This window comes from Dermacentor albipictus, chromosome 8 (genome assembly GCF_038994185.2).
Source record: "Dermacentor albipictus isolate Rhodes 1998 colony chromosome 8, USDA_Dalb.pri_finalv2, whole genome shotgun sequence".
In the NCBI taxonomy this organism is placed as follows: Eukaryota; Metazoa; Arthropoda; class Arachnida; order Ixodida; family Ixodidae; genus Dermacentor; species Dermacentor albipictus.
In genome coordinates this window covers 115,258,201-115,274,090 of record NC_091828.1, presented here as the reverse complement: position 1 = coordinate 115,274,090, position 15,890 = coordinate 115,258,201, and the positions used below count along the sequence as shown (strand labels likewise).

Below are 15,890 nucleotides of genomic sequence, written 5' to 3'. Positions count from 1 at the left end.
AGCATCAGTCATTGCTAGACGCTAACAGCATTGTATAGAGTGCATAAAGTGAACTTTCGCCTTGTACAAATTGTATGAAGCTTTCGTCCAGGTGCCAGATTTCACAGTGCCGCACTCCACAGCTGCATACTGCTACATTGTAGGGCACAGTGGGAGCCACGAGCTATGCAACACTTAGGCTTGTGTCTGATGCCATGTGCTCGTGTCTGGACTAAGGCATGCTGCTCTCTCGTTCCAGGGCCAACTTGACTCCCCACGGTGGGGACTGGCCTGAAAGCCTCAAGTGAGTGGCTCTTTGCTTCTGGGTGATGATGACGGGGGGGGGGGGGGGGGGGGGGGGGCAACTTGGGATTCTGTCGAACTGCTACGTAAAAGCCAGAAGTGACTTGAAGCCAATGAAAGCATAAGGGAGGTTTGGGTAGTATCAGGTGTCTTTAAACATGTCTTCCAACTATTGAAGAGGGCAAGTCCATCTTTGTGCTTAGTAGTAAAGAAAAATTGACACATAGTAGTCCAGTGAATTGGTAGAGCAGATCACTGAGCGAGCCGGAGCTAGTGGCAAAATGTCGCAATGTCCTGCTCTCACAGGACCACCAACTACATCATGATGTCGCAACATCTGCACCTCCAGAGAAACCAAACCTGAACTGGACGTAGAGAAGCTATCGTAGTAAATTATTGAGGGTGCTCAGAGGCTAGCCAGTTTATCTGGGGATTCAAGGTCAAGGGCGTTCGTTTAATGCAAAAGAGTCCAAAATGTTGTCAGTCCTTGGCACTCAAATCGTCCATGTGGCTTGACAGTAGCATTGCCGCTTTTTTCGCAGGCGGTATGCCATGCGCGCCTTTGGCAAGTGCAAGTCCGAGCTGGATCGAGATCAGGTGGAGATTGTGCTCAAGGGCAAGCTGACCAAGATGTACCGTGACGGTGCCATGTGGTCCATAGACTGGGACAAGGAACCACTGCCCAGGTGAGATAGCTCAGAGTTTGACGAACGATCATCTGGTTGGTTAGCGTGGTAGCATCGGGTAGCACAAAAAGTGAAGAATTAGTGACTGACCAAGTCAGGAATATTAACTGTTGCGGAACCCGTGCAGGTTCATTGCTCGCAGTGCAGCGTGCACACTGTCGCAGTGGGCTTATTAGTGTGGCAGGCGACTTGTAGGAAATAAAGTTGGGACACGGTACTGTCTCTACGGCACCTACTACTATCAAGTGGATAGCTACTGTATTCATTCGAATCTACATAGTAAGACGTTTAAGCCGTGAGCGACTTCAACATTGATTAGAGGAACGTTTATGTTGGATGGGGCAACGGGAGATGGTTTGTGTGCGCAGCGACGAGTATGGCATTTACCAGACCAAATGGTGACATGGACTGAGCTCAGCTTGTTGATTTTAAATAAATTCCGTGTTCATTTTGTGAGTGCTGTTCTCGTCTTCCCCCCCCCCCCCCCCCCCACATTCGAGTGAAGTTTATTTTTCTGGCTTCAGATTTTCGAGGGTCGGCTTGGAATCGGGGCCAGCCTACATTCGAGTAAAAACGTAATACCATGCCCAAGTTACTACAACTCTACACATCGCATGCTGCGCTCGGGCTACGACAGTGTTTCCACTGCATTGTGAACAATGAACCTTTATGAGTTATGAAACTGCGTATATTGATTAGCCCTAAATTGATGCATTCCATTTCCTCAGCACTGTATGCAAACGATCATCTGCTGTCTTTTTCTTGCATCTCTCCGCAGCATCCACAGTGAGCGTCTGCAGCAGGAGCAGCAAAATACTGGGGCGGGTACAGCAATCGGGGCTTCTGGCCCGGAGGGTGCAAATAAGGTTGGCAGTGGCGCAGGGCTTGCCCTGCCACTGCAGCTGCCGCAGTTGGGCAGCACGGGTTCTTCCAAGCTGCCGAGCCCGTCTAAGCCGGGCTTGGGTCGGCGGCTGGGTGGATTAATGGCTGGCCGGCTGGGCCCCCCGCAGACCACACCCGCAGGAGGTGCCGGCGGCAGGCTCTCCTCCTCGGCCAGCGGTGGCGACTCGCCACCCGGTTACATACCGCTGAAGAGCAGTGGCGGTCGTCGGGGCGACTGGGGTCGAGGGTCGTCGTCGCGCAGGTCTCCGCGGTCTCGTTCGCGGTCTAGGTCCAGGTCGTGGTCTCCCAGGTCGCGCAGCCCGCCCCCAACACATGCCGTGGCAAGGGACCGTCGGAAGAAGAGGCGTTCGAGGTAACTAGAAATTTGTCTTCGGTGAAAAGAGAGACGGGATTGGAGAGGTTGTGTGGGAAATGGGTGCCTTTGGTGTTTGTGGCTGCAGTCCCACAGAACTCACGAGCCATTTTGTTTAGCCTGTCCAAGTGGGCATGTCAAAAGGAGCTGGAAAGGGGAAAGCCATACCTTCAGCGTAATTTTATTGCTACTCTCGGGTTACACCGTCGGAGAGCCAATTTTCTCAAAGCAAAGTAGCATTTATAATATGCGAAGATTCCTTTTCCATAAGGGATATATGGACAAGGTAGCCACTAAGGTCCGGTGCTTCTGAACTATACCAGCCATCTGAAAGCTAGTTCACCCGAATCGTGCTCTTCTCGTTGCTTTGTCTTAAGTGAAACATTGGTAATAGCCTTATCTAGTAGCATTGTCACTTCTAGGTGAACAGCTGCATTGGCAAACTTACTATGTTCACTGTCCAAAAATCCATGCCTCTGTGTTAAAAGAAAAGTGCTGCTCTACTGTTATTGCCCTTTGCCAATGTGCATGAGGTAGCCATAAGCCTGTAGCAAAGGAGTTCAACTATGCAGGCGGCTTATTTACAGTCCATGATTCAGAGCCCTTAAAAAGTGTAATCTTATTCATTCTTTCCCTCACTGTGTCTGGGTGCTGTGACACACTCATAAATCTGCCTCTGTGGGGTGAACGCTGCTATTTAACTCGTTCCGAAGCGTTGCGGTAGCGATAGCAGAAATCGTGTGGCACTGTTCAGTTGAATTCTTGCATCTCTTTCATGTCACTCTGTGTACGTCTGTCTCTGGTGCAGCAGCTCCATGGAGTCAAGCCCCAGCCCAGAGGTAACTCGTTCGTCCAAGAAGGTTCTCAACTCGAGCGTCTCTTCCTACAGCCACGGGGGAAATAATGGCGGTGGGAAAAACAAGAAGTCGGGCCAGGGTGGCCGCAAGGCCAACAAGAAGCAGAAGAAGCAACAGCAGCAGCAGCAAATGTGAGCCCTGTTCAGCAGTTCCGTCATTTAAGCGAACCTTGTTTGCAGGCTTTCTTGCCTGTCAATTTGAGCGCGAGGCTGGTTTCATTGAAGTCCGAAAGTAGGGATCAGGACTGCCATAGATACTACGGCTGATTTGCCAGGAGCTGCAAGTGGCAACCTGACCTTTTTTTTTCCTAAACTTAATGGAACTAGTCTTGTACATTATCTGAGGTTTATTTGGACGTGCAACTGCATTTACTATAGACTAATCATAATTAATCCTAAAGAAAATGAAAGTACTTCATTGTTTGCTAGAGCAGCAAAATGAAGACAAATTGTGCTATTTCAATAGGCGCATGGCTAGATACCAGAGCCTTCCAAAGTGTTAAGGGTCAAAATGTATTCTGCCTATGATTAACCTCGCATAGGTAAAGAGCAAGCTTGCTGTACTGCAGTAATTCTGTAAATTCATCCTGCCATTACGGTGCATTCTTACTCATAAGCAGATAAGCAATTGTAGAATTATTCGAGGGGACAAACTGACATAAAGGATGCTAGCACGGGCAGTCAATACATAAAAAAAGCCAGCAAACTTCCAAAGCAGCATAAATTAGGAGCAGTACGAGTCAAAGTACTTTTTAAAAGGTGATTGAAACAGTAATATTTAAGTAATCAAGAAGTTTTGCTTTGGCAAAACTAGCATTCACCTGCAAATTTGCAGCTAGAATGCTCACTGCAGCTGAAGTCTCAGTAACTAAATGAAGTGCGTGCAATTAACATCCATGCAAGGAAAAAAAAAACACTACTCCTTAGTGCTGCTGTTGGCAATGTTATCACGATCATGGCAGTAGGTATTTCACTGAAGTATTTGGTATTATCTGATAGCATTTGGTGTAATTCCTTCGGAAATAGACCACCTGGATGTTCCGATTGCTGATGCCACACCTTGTGCTCTGGAGTTGGCGTCTGGTAACCTTCGGCATGCTGTCACAGTATCTGCAACAAGGGTTAGCACCTCTCCCCCCCCCCCCCCCCACATCACCATTGATGTGCATGGCGCATAATAGCCGTAATTGAAAACCCTACATAACTCGTAATCATTGACACATCTGATCGGTCGTACCCGACCTTTCTGATAGTGCCAAGTCGTGTTAGGCGACTTTAAACTGTGTTAGGAGCTTGGTAGTTGTGATTTGCCTTCAAGCTTAGTTGCCCTCTCGGGAGTTTTCTGAAACGTTCCCAGAGCACTCCGAAACGGCCGTTCAAACATGCTATGAGTAAGCGCAGTGCTTGACTAGGGCCTCTGCATGTTATCACTGCCTCGGCCTGAGCTTAGACGCCTTCTCTTCTTTCTCTGCACTTTTCCAGGATTCAGTTTCAGGTGGAGGAGGACATGGCGACCACGGAGAAGCTGCAGAAGCGTGCGGCGCGCTTTCAGTCGGAGATCTCTGCAGGCAAGAAGAAGCGGCCCTTCTCGCTCGTGCTCACCATCAACGCCGGCCCCAACCTGGGGCCCTCCTCCGGCGATGGGGATACGGAGCTGGACTGGGAGTCCTTCCCCATTGTGGGCACCTGCCAGGACCTCGAGAAGCAGTACCTCAGGTTGACCTCGGTGGGTGCTCTCCCACTTTTTATCGATGGAACATCCGTCAAATACAGGTGTAAATCTGTAGCCCTGTAGCTCCAGAAAAAATTTTGCTGCAAGTGTTTTTCGTCATCTTTTTCATAAGTGTGCCACTTGTATTGCGAGTTGAACAGTCAACTGGTTTTTAAAATTAGCGTTGCTATTATTTATTTCAACTGTTCGGTCTGTCTCATCCATTCAGGCTCCCGACCCGTCGACCATCCGTCCTGTGGAAGTCCTCCGGGAATCGCTGGACATGGTGAAGGAGCAGTGGCTGCAGAAGCAGGACTACCACTACGCCTGCGACCAGCTCAAGTCAATCCGCCAGGACCTAACGGTCCAGTGCGTGCGGGACCCTTTTACTGTGCAGGTTTACGAGACCCACGCCCGCATAGCTCTCGAAAAGGTGAACACTTTATACTCTCTTTATTTTTCGTCTTTTGACATTTATTGGTAGCTGTGGTAGTGGGTTCGTGTGAAAGGAATGCAGGCATGATGTGTTTGACAAACAAGCAAAGGGCCTCCTGTCGGTTTTGACAGCGTGTAAGCGATTTTGCCACGTCTGTATGTGTCGCACAAACATCACTAAGTTCAGCAGCCATGTCATTGAGGTGGTGACACAAGATCCGTGCAGCTTGCTAGCTGCAAGCTAGTTGAGCTGGCCAAAATTCACATGCGCATCTGGAGTGTGCCTTTTCAAGTTGATCGGTTTTGAGTGTAAGGCATTGTTGCTTCATGAAAAGAATTTCGTGCTGCGTCTGTGGACATGTTTGCTTAACTTTAACTTGTGTTTTCTCTGATCTTGCACTTGGGGATTCAATGTACTATTATAATATGGAGCATTAGAATACTTGTTCTAATAGAAGTATTGCCATTGAAATGGTCTGGTGTTCCTAAGCACAAGGTTAATGTGTCGGTTTCTTCCCTGCGGTGTGGCCTCATTTTGATGGAACGGGGTGCAAGAACTCTCGTACACTTGGTTTCGGACGCACATTGAAAGGCCTTAGGTAGTCGAGGAAGCCACTATGTTGCCATTCATAGCCTGTCGGTTGCATTGGGATGTCATATCCCGTAGTTTTCTATCTACATATCCATAAATTTTATATATCCAACAAGGTGCTGCTTCTCAGTGTGGTTGCCATCAGACCAGCCAATGCTCTTTAAAGGTCACCGTTGAAACTGGCACGCTCCGTGTGCCGTGGCTTGTGCGTGCTCGTTTTCCGGCAGTTGCGTTTGGTCAGGTGTTGGCTATACCTTGGACTTCTCGCATGTGCTAAAGGGGCCGCATGCTCTTTCTTCTTCTTTTGCCACCAAAGGGTGACCACGAGGAGTTCAACCAGTGCCAGACACAGCTGAAGACCCTGTACCAGGAGCTTCACAGTGGTAACGCCCTGGAGTTTCTCGGGTACCGCATCCTCTACAATGTCTTCGCCAGGAACACGTTAGGTGAGAGCTTTGAACTAGAGAATTCTGCGTGGGTACCTCATTGAGACCCTTTGCTTTGGGCCCAGTTTGGTAGCAGCGTAGCAATTTGCGCTGCATTGTTTTAGCACTGTCTTAGCTGCTTGTACAGCTTGTTCTATGTGTAAAAAGCATGTGAAAGAAACCAGGGCGTGCAAAAGGACTGTCTGTCACTGCGGTGAAGCATTTATTGTATGCCCTGTAGACCAGAGGGTCCACCTCAGACAAGGACTTCACGTGTGTGTCAACATTTGCAGCAGTTCCTTGTACAGTCTGCCTTTTTTTCGGACATGCTCGATAATTCGGACGCCTGCGCAGAACCACCACGTGCCCCATAGAGCCTGTGTATAAGAACATCTAAAGTTGAGACGCAAAAACCCTTCGGCGTCCGATTTTCCAGTACCATACATTAGGCAAAGCAGCTCTTTTCGATGTGTGAAGTAATCATTACATGCAGGAGGGTGATCACTGCTCCCTGGATATATCGAGCAGCTATCCTTCAAGGCAACATTAAGTAACTGCGGTTATGATGTCAAGCAAAAATTTACTAAAGAATTTTGTTGACCGCAAAGCATACTCTTTATGTATGCTATTTGCTATCCAATGTATTTGCTTTTTTTCGTACCTTTGGTGAGTGATAAAAATATTCTCTTCAATTCACACTTGGTTTTCACGATTCGAACTCGCCTCGAAATTGAATGTTTGATACTAGCACACCCCTAATAAATGTGAATTCTGTGTTCGCACATGTATTCATCTGCTCTGTACAGACTGCTAGGATGAACTTGGCTGCAGGCTTGCGAGTTGAGATGAAATCGGTCTTTCATAATTCTGCGGTCTCCTTCGCGCAGAGCTGAAGACGATCCTGGCGCACCTGAACTCGTCGGAGAAGACCGACGAAGTGGTGAAGCACGCCCTGGAGGTGTGCCACGCGTGGAGCCTTGGTAACTATGCGCGGTTTTTCAAGCTGTATGAGCGGCCGCCCAAGATGTCGGGCTACCTCATGGATTGGTTCGCGGTGCGGGAGCGCCGCAATGCGCTCAAGGCCATGGTCAAGGCGTGAGTACTCTCGTTCCCACCACCCTTCGCCCCCCTTTCTCTCTCTCTCTCTCTGGAGGCACCTTGCCATGACAACCCTACAGGGGGGGCACCGTAGTGACAAAGTACCCCCTGTTTAGCTTGGACATCGCACAGCAAGAAGTGCTCGTTTGAAGTTTCGAGGTGTTTTTCTTGCACAGCACAGCCACATGTTCGTTCGCCTGTTGCTTTTTGTGCGAGTGATTGCCGGGGTTACCCCCTGTCGTCTGGAGAAGCACTGTGAAAATGGGTGCGGTAATGCTAGGAGATGCGGCAAACTCGTAGCACAGGAGAGCATATTTTGCCAGCACCTTATGTGGTATCAGCAATGAGATGTCACTACTGTTGACAAGAAAATACAAAATGGCAGGCAAGAATAATGGTTAGTGTCAAATAAGCTAACACCGGCAGGTCTAGGAAACATTGAAGAGGGGTAAGTTCGTTCACGAGAAGTAAAGTTTTGTCTCCGTCTGGACTGGCCTGGCTGAGTATCAGTGCTGGAGTCCTTGGGAGGCACTATTTGGCAACAAGTTCCTGCTTATGCGTGCAGGCTACTGCTGCTTCCTCAAAAGCATGCCATTTGTTATTGAGGAGTTCTTGGAAAATGAGCGTTCGTATCTAGTGTTCTGCTGTGCGTTAACTGCACTTTGGTCACACTAACCAGCAAGCACCAAGGCACAATTGCATGCACATTTTACGTTTTCTGATGCTTTCGAAAGACCATACAAAATTAGCAGGCAAATATTTTGCATTTCCTCCCCCCCCCCTTTTTTCCCACTAACCAGTGCTAGTTAACTAGTGCACTATTCAAGGTTTGCGTAGACCCTCAGGAGGGCACCTTTGCTCTTTGTTGTGTATCATTGCCACATAGTATGCTCATAAGTGGTAGATTTTTATCAGTTTTTACTAATATCACCGCATGTTTATGGTTAATGCATGCTGCCCTAAATTGAGTGCATTCTGGTGGCTAATTCCAGCATTTAAAACCGCTTCTGTACAGGGAAGTGCCTGTAACTTCTTTCATTGGGTTAAAATGAGCATGCATGTCGTGTGAAGCAGTTACTGCTGGGGACAGCTTGCAACACATTGCAATCACGTGATGGGCTGCATGGTGCCGTGAGTTGGTGCAAACGAGTGCATTTGTCGAACAAATGCACTCGAAGACAGCACAAAGGTCACATCCTTGAGTCATGAAGCAAGCTTCTGTTAGCAACGTGTGCTGTGATGCCTTTAGCCCTCAGTACATGCACTGGATTAGGAATTCTGCTTGGGCTATAGCATCCTTGTTTGCACGGCCTGGCCTGTAGATGGCATTCCATAACTCACTTGGAGATGACAAATTGAGTTATGTAGCACATATGCATTGGTTCACTGATCTATAGAATATGATCTGTTATGAATTTTTTCCATTTGCATTATGTAATGCAGTTTCCCACAAAGTTAACATTATATATAGTGTGCAGCCTTTTTCATGAATTGACACATCAGGGCACAGTTTGGAAGACGCCGCCATTAGAACTTGTTCATTTTTTGAGCAATAGGAATGAAATCAATTGGTAGTTTCCAGTTTCGGCGATATAATTTCGGTGGGAGTGAACTACTTATCGAAATAATTAAAGTTCTGATACCATTGCTTGTGGATACAGCAGAAGAAAAAAAATTGGCCATATTGCGATTTTTCATGACTGTGACCCAGGTCTCCCTGCATCTCCCTGCCAGCACTGCTATCTAACTTCTCTGCCATGCTAAAGCTACGCAGATGCAGCTCAGCTTATCAGTAGTATTATCCTTGGAACACATTACTGTTAAAATTTTGAGCTTGAATGCCTGTTGCACTCTTGCACTGTAAGAGCACTTCGTTTTTGCACACTGCGCACAATATAAAGGGGTTGTTGGGGACAGTGTTTCGGTAACATCTTGCAGACGTAACAGTTGGTTTTGTAGGTTTGAGTGGTCCGATTCAACTGACGACTGCGGTGAGTATGTACCCCCTTCACTATTTAGAATGAACAGCATACCCAAGACACTACAGCCTAGTGCCTTGTACAGGCTAGATTGTCTGATATTCAGGAGGAAGGCCCTTTGCTGACTCCATGTACTGACTGCTGTGAAGCCAAGGAAGTTGAAAGCTAAGACAACCAGTGTCATGGTAGCTCTGGCCACTTCTGGAATGGTAGGTAGGATGCTTTTATGGATTTTGATTGCCAGTGTCAACTGAAACAGTGCCGAACCTGTCATGCTCAGTTTCGTAAGGAGATTGTTAAACTTTGCCTTGTTTCCGTACATGCAGTAGGAAGATATCAACCGGTTTTATAGAACTCAAGTAATCCTTCAACCTGTTCTGGATGTGTGTGCACTAATGTCTGTAATGATGTAATGTGCCCATCTGTAGTATGAGCTCTGATAGCCAGTTGTTGCTTTGATGAAGTTGTGATATTTTCCATATCCTACTGGCACAGCTATGATTTCTCACTAAGCCAACCTTGCTTCACAGCTTTTTTTATGTGGAGACAGCTAGCCGGGTAGCGCTTTGAACTCAAACCTAGAGCTTTGCTTGCGAGTGTTCTTGCTAACTGCTCTCATCCTGTCTTGTTGTAGATACCGCCCAGTTTTGCCGGTAGAGTATATTGAGCGTACGTTGGGCTTCGCCGACCGCGAGGACGTGCTCGCGTTCCTGGCCGAGCTAAACGTGACCCTGGCAGAGGACGGCGCCAGCGTCGACTGCAAAGAGTCCCTGGCAGCCGTGCTTGCCGCCTGAGCATCGGCTGCCGACACTGCGGTTGCCGTGGCGACAGTGGTGGTTGCGCCCTTTTCCTCCCTTCGCTCACTCCCCTTCCCCCTTCCTGCCAACATCCTTTTGCCCCCCAGCACCACCTTTGCCCAGGAGGAGGGGTAGTGTGTGTGTGTATCTCCTGTCCTTCTTTCCGGAAAAGCCCCAGAAGCAAGCTCAGCTGGGAGTGTGACCACTGCGTCACAGACTGTAAATATGTGCATTCCGTCCCCGCTTTCGGTGCACCTGTGCTCGCGAGCGTCGGCGACGCGCGGGCCCCCATCGGTGCAGGCGGGCTGCTCGAGCAAAGGGTTTCCCGGACGGAAGACGTCGAGAAGGCGGGGGGGTTCTCTTCCCTCGCCAGCTGCGGACAGTTGTGTTCCTGCCGTGGGGTGGGTGTGGGAAGCAAGGATGGGTATTTCGTGTTCTGAAGCTGTTCGGGGAAGCGAAATTGGAAGCGCGCATTCTCTACTACTTTCGCGATCAACCGGTTGCAGGGGCTTCGATTGCGCATTCGGCTCCGACGCGTGCCTCACGAACTTTTTTTCGAGCTGCTTCGTCGGCCCAGTGTGCTGCTCGCTCTCGAGGGTGTTCTCACCAGGTTCACGGCATTGGGGAAGGGGCAAAATTCGACTACTGCCTAGAGGAAAATGTCGCTCCGCCCCTGGAAGGGGCCTAAATAATACCCGAGGAGCGCGGCACCGGGTCCACTGCTCTTCACCTGTTCCAGCTCCGACCGGCGTCATTTTCTCCGGTCGACGTTCAAGTCATCAGCAATGGGTAATGCCTTTCGACTGCTGGGCCAGTCCTGGAATCTCATAAATCAACTCATCAGCTGCAGCAGGCTCCAGCAAGTCGTCAACGATGTCCTGGTGCAGCCAGCCGAGCCATTGCCAGCGGCCTAGGCTAGGTCTACAGCCGGTTCCCGAGATTTTATTGGCTACATTAATATCGCTTGGCACCGTTGGCGTAGTGGCTGGCAGCCGCCAAGTTGGCAGTCCGAAATTCTTTGCCACGCCTTGCATGTCATGCTTCAAAGCTCACTTGCACAAGAACAAGTGTAATTGCAACAGAAGCAGCTCGGCTGCACCTGACCTGGCAAGACAAAGGCCAGGCTAGCTAGCTTTTCTCACATTTCAACTTGTGCAAACATTCAATGCATCCAGCCAGGAGGAGCTTGCCATGCTGAATGTCTAAGCTAAACAGTGCACCCAGTATCTTTGGCGTGTATCAGCTGCCAAGTTCTCAAGAGCCTCCCGCTTTCATCTTAATGATTGCAGTTGTCTGTGCACTGTTGAGAATCAGCGCAACAGTGCCGAACACTGCGCAGTCAACGTCGTGAATCGGAAGACGTCTTTCCAAGATAAAGGGCTTCTAGAAGTCTCTTGGCTGGCCAAAGCAATGGCTCCCTGGCTCCTCCGAAGCCGCGTCAAGCCTCGGGTTCAAGCTGGGTCAACCATGTTGCTGAAGCGCCGATTTTCACCAGGCTGCTCTTTGCGCAGATTTTCCAGATGGAGTCCGTCTACTTTGGGAAACGAAGAAAACTGCCATCATGGCGCCAGCAAGATCCCGAGCCCTGCATTCCAGGAACGAAGATAACCACAAAGGTAACAAGTCTTGTGGCACCTATGTGATACAAAAGCCGGTGCTTGAGACATTTCACAAAATGCCTGCCCAGTTTTTCTTCAACCAGTGCTTGTCGCTGGTTGTGTGTGCATAAGTTCTGCACATCAAGGACATTACTACATCTACCATTTTCCCAGGAAGAGATGCAATGTGCTCATTCTGTACCTAAATTATGTAAATGTGTAAGTAGCAGAGTATAAAACAGACCCTATATGTAAATGTGTACATAATGTAAATAATAAAAAGCAAATTTGTCTATTTGGTCATAGTGATTTCATCATTCAAGTTCATGCTTCTCTTTGCTGCATTAGGGGGAACTGTCGCGTGTGCGGTATTTTAGGCGTCTTTTTCAGGCTCTCTGTATTCAAGGGCCTCTCACCAGTGTGCATTAGAAATTTTAGTTGTTACATGGAAAGTTGTAAAGTGCTGCCTAGGGAGGAATTTATTTGGAGTATGCTTCAAATCAGTTCATAATTACTGCAAATGGGAAAAATTGAAATGTTGCCAAGTGGTGGGCCTCATTGCCATCACTCCATTTGCTTCAACTAGATTCCAGTCAATACTTGGCAGGCAACACATTGTTGAAGTACTGCCATAGGAGTCTCGCCCCACATGTCTTGCAGTGCAGTTTATCTGCGACGCATATTCTACGGTAATCACTCACTACATCGAACGTTGCAACTACAGCTAGTGGACGTATAGTTCCGTTGAACCAAGTACTGTTTGTGTGTATACCTTTGTGCATCCAGTATGTGTCGTACTGTTTGGGCTGCGAGCGCAGGCAGTACGTGGGCAGAAACGTGTCACTGCGCTCGATCTGCGTTCAATAGAATCACATCTGATATGTCTTGAATCGAATAATTCCGTCGTATTTCGCGACATAATAGCGCGAGACAGTGCTACATCGTATTACATGATGCATACGTGCATCTTCCATGTGTCTCGAAGAATGGGAGCAGCAAGAGACTTCTGTAGCATCATGCGTTGCCTGTTATGTGCATCAAGCAATCCGGTACACTAGTTTTAAGATGGACGACCAAAATGGAAATACGGTGGGACGTCACGTGAAACTATACTATTGCGCAAGAGGACTTAACGGAGTCGCCATCTGCATGAAGCGCGTTGCTTGCATATATGAGGGATAATGCCCCGCGCTCCTCATAGGTTTGGCTGTCGGCGCTCAATAAAAACCATGCGGGAGCCCTCCTGGACATTTCTGTAAGTACTCTCAAAACGAAGGAAGGTTTTTCCTGTCAAAATAACCTTGGGCAAACAAGGCGCAGAATGGTTTGCAGATCTCGTTAACTATGAAAAATAATCTAACTACGAACTACGATGGCATCTTGTGAGATGTGCCTTAGCGACAATTTCTTTTTGTACATTCATTGGTGCTAACACAAACATGAGCTTACGCCATAAGTTTTTTTAACATGCTTTTTACTGTTCCATTTCAGTGACCTTGCCACTATCTTGCCCCAAATTCATAGACCACGACATTAGCCAGGCAGCGCATGTAGGCAAGCATCTCGGTGCACACTTTCTGCCTCACCAAACATCGCAAACACGATGCCGTAGCAGAAATCCTCTCAGATCTTGCTGCACACCCGAGTTCAAGCCAATGGCCGCTTGCCAGTTCCAATTTTCGCGATCCAAGCTTCATGCAGCATCCTGTCCTGAGGTTACATGTGAAGGCTGGCACTGGGTTCTGTTGCGTACGTCCGCCACTGCGGCACCGAGCAGTAGCCTACCACATGGACGCCTTCATAGGCAGCCACTACCGGTTGCTGCAGGGCTTTCAAGTGTTGTCAAGCACACACCCGAAGCGGGAAAACCTCCCCACATAACTGCGGCGCAGATGGAACTTTCGTTTTCAGCTCTTCCGAAGCAGCCGACGCGGCCGTTGTGCCCACATGATCCCTCGGGCCACGTAACGCGAACGGCGGCGCCACCTTTTTCCAGTGGTGGAGCTCGGCAACGTCTGCAGTGCTTTTGCACTGGGTTTCATGCCCATTTACGACAGCCCAGAGGCCATTGAGGCGACGCCCAAGCCGCTCTCATTGACACGGCTCCTAGCGTCTGCAGGTAACATTCTGCCCTGCCTTCCACGCAGAAGCCTTGGCAGATTCACGTAATGAGCTTCACTTTTTTAGAGTCGCGTCGCCGTCGGCCCCGCCGCAACCAAGGTCATCCGCGCGCGGAGCGAGTCTTGCTCTCCCCCTTGTCCGAAGCCGGATCACGTTCTCGCCTATCCTCTCGCCCCCTCCCTCCGCGCAGCGCCGTTGCGGCGACTCGCCGCTACCGTCCACTCCGCCCTCGCCGTCCCTTCCGCCGCTGTCGCGGCACTGCCGCGGTGCCGGCGGCGGGCGCATGCCGCCTCGCGCGCGATCCACGGCTCTCGGCCGTGTCTCGCTTCGTTTGCGGGGCGTGTTCCTCAGTGGCATTTGTCGCCTCCGGCAGTGCTTGCGCCTGGCTGACCTCCCGCTTCCACTCTTGCCCTATACCTCCCCTTACCTGGCGCAGTGTCGTTGCGGTGACTCGAAGGACAAGACAGTGTTTCGTCCCCTTCTACTTCCCACCCCAACCTTGAGCGGCCACATTGAGGCCTGTGAGGGAATGAGCGTGAACCTCTACTCGGTACCCCCTGTTCTCCACCAGTTTCCTCAGCCCACCTCAAGAAAGATTAAATAATTGCTAATCCCCCCCCCTCTCCGCGGCGGTGACCCACTAGGAGATGGCGCGTCGCCGGAGCTCCGGCTCGATGGCTGCGGTTAGTGGTGTGTGCTGCCCAATCCGAAACGCAGAATCGCCTCCATTCGGCTCTGCGTGTTCTGTGTGCGATTGTCTGTTGTTGAAATAAGGTAGCAGCTGCGCTCCAAAATCTCAAGCGCAATTGCCCTTTTTTTTCTTTTCACGGCGCACTTTCAGTGTCGATTTTGCACATTCTGCGTTAAATGATTTACCGAAAGCTTTGTACCATAAATGTGCCGTCGGCAGCACACTGCCTGCCATTTCCCCGAACTGTCGCATAATGGAAATATCCGTAAGGTGGCGATGGTGGACACGCTTTAGGACAGGGGCTCTATTCTGGACACGCATGGCGGCTGCACGGCCGCCATTATCCGCCATGTTTACTCTGTGATTGGCTGTCGAGAGGTCACGTGTTTTGAAATTTGTGCCGGGAAGCGGAAGTATTGCAAAATGCAATTTTGCGTTTTCATCAAGATGACGAAACGTGACGTGGAGCTGCAAATGTTATGGACTAATACATTTTTTTGGTCCTTGGCAGATATATTGTGATGTTAGCGCTTCAAAAAGAATGTGAGCGGTAGCGTGCAGAAGCCAGTGCAATGCATTTGCAATTGCGCGAATATGTGGTGGCGATTCAAGATATGCGCCATGCCAGCTTGCTGATTGGCTGAAGGAATATCTCATGAGGAGCGTCACAGGAAGGGCTGTTTCGTAAACGTCATTTTGACGACGCGTGACGTTTCGCAGGGCCGCCATTGCTGAGATTTTCCGCCATAATTTTTGCTGCGACGAGCCGCGCGAATTATGCTAATGGGCAGCCATATGCAATGGCAGCCGAGAGGAATGCGTATCGCCACATTTTCCCCGTCGTTTGGCGCCACGAAAATCTTTTGTTCATAACGCGTGCTCATAGTATTTGCATCGCTCTCGGGTGGTGTTGGCATTTGTGTTTTGGGCCATCGTTTTTTAAAAGAACGCGTTTATACGAAATAATATTGGTTGAATATAGCAAACTTTCAGCAATGTTGTCCACTTTTCACTGCTGCATTTGTATTGTAATCGAGATTAATGCCTTTTCGCACAATCAAGTTATTACAACGGCCATTTTCTAACTTACAAAAAGAAATGTACGCAAGGCGGCGCCTTGAAGTTCCCTCCCGCGGTGCGAGTAACCAGCGAAATGAACAAGAGATGGCAGCGCCGGCGCTTGCGTCGCTCTAGTGGATATCTCTGGCGCGCGCAACGCTATCGGTGATATTCGGCCGTTTCTAAGCCAGCCGAGTCGGGCTGAGTCACTTGCGTTTCACGAAATAGCGATAACGTGGCCTAGAACGTGCGCGCATCACCACTGGTAGGTCGCGTATGTTGTCTCAAGAAAGAAAAGCGCGTTG

The 15,890-nt window shown here is 49.3% G+C and overlaps 1 protein-coding gene across 4 annotated transcripts in view; it reads left to right on the top strand.

Moving 5' to 3' along the window:
* The window catches only part of LOC135910376 (leukocyte receptor cluster member 8 homolog), a 147,958-nt gene extending 135,941 nt beyond the window's left edge, over positions 1-12,017 (top strand). For 3 of the 4 annotated variants that reach the window (XM_070524221.1, XM_070524223.1, XM_070524224.1), the window contains 9 exons: positions 239-283; positions 825-968; positions 1,747-2,223; positions 3,032-3,211; positions 4,562-4,805; positions 5,020-5,223; positions 6,134-6,263; positions 7,130-7,337; positions 9,954-12,017. In XM_070524221.1, coding sequence (XP_070380322.1) covers positions 239-283; positions 825-968; positions 1,747-2,223; positions 3,032-3,211; positions 4,562-4,805; positions 5,020-5,223; positions 6,134-6,263; positions 7,130-7,337; positions 9,954-10,113 — 1,792 coding nt within the window. In that variant the 3' untranslated portion in view covers positions 10,114-12,017. The remainder of the gene's footprint in view (positions 1-238; positions 284-824; positions 969-1,746; positions 2,224-3,031; positions 3,212-4,561; positions 4,806-5,019; positions 5,224-6,133; positions 6,264-7,129; positions 7,338-9,953) is intronic. The other variant, XM_070524222.1, reaches the window with a different exon arrangement.
* The last annotated feature ends 3,873 nt before the right edge of the window (positions 12,018-15,890 follow it).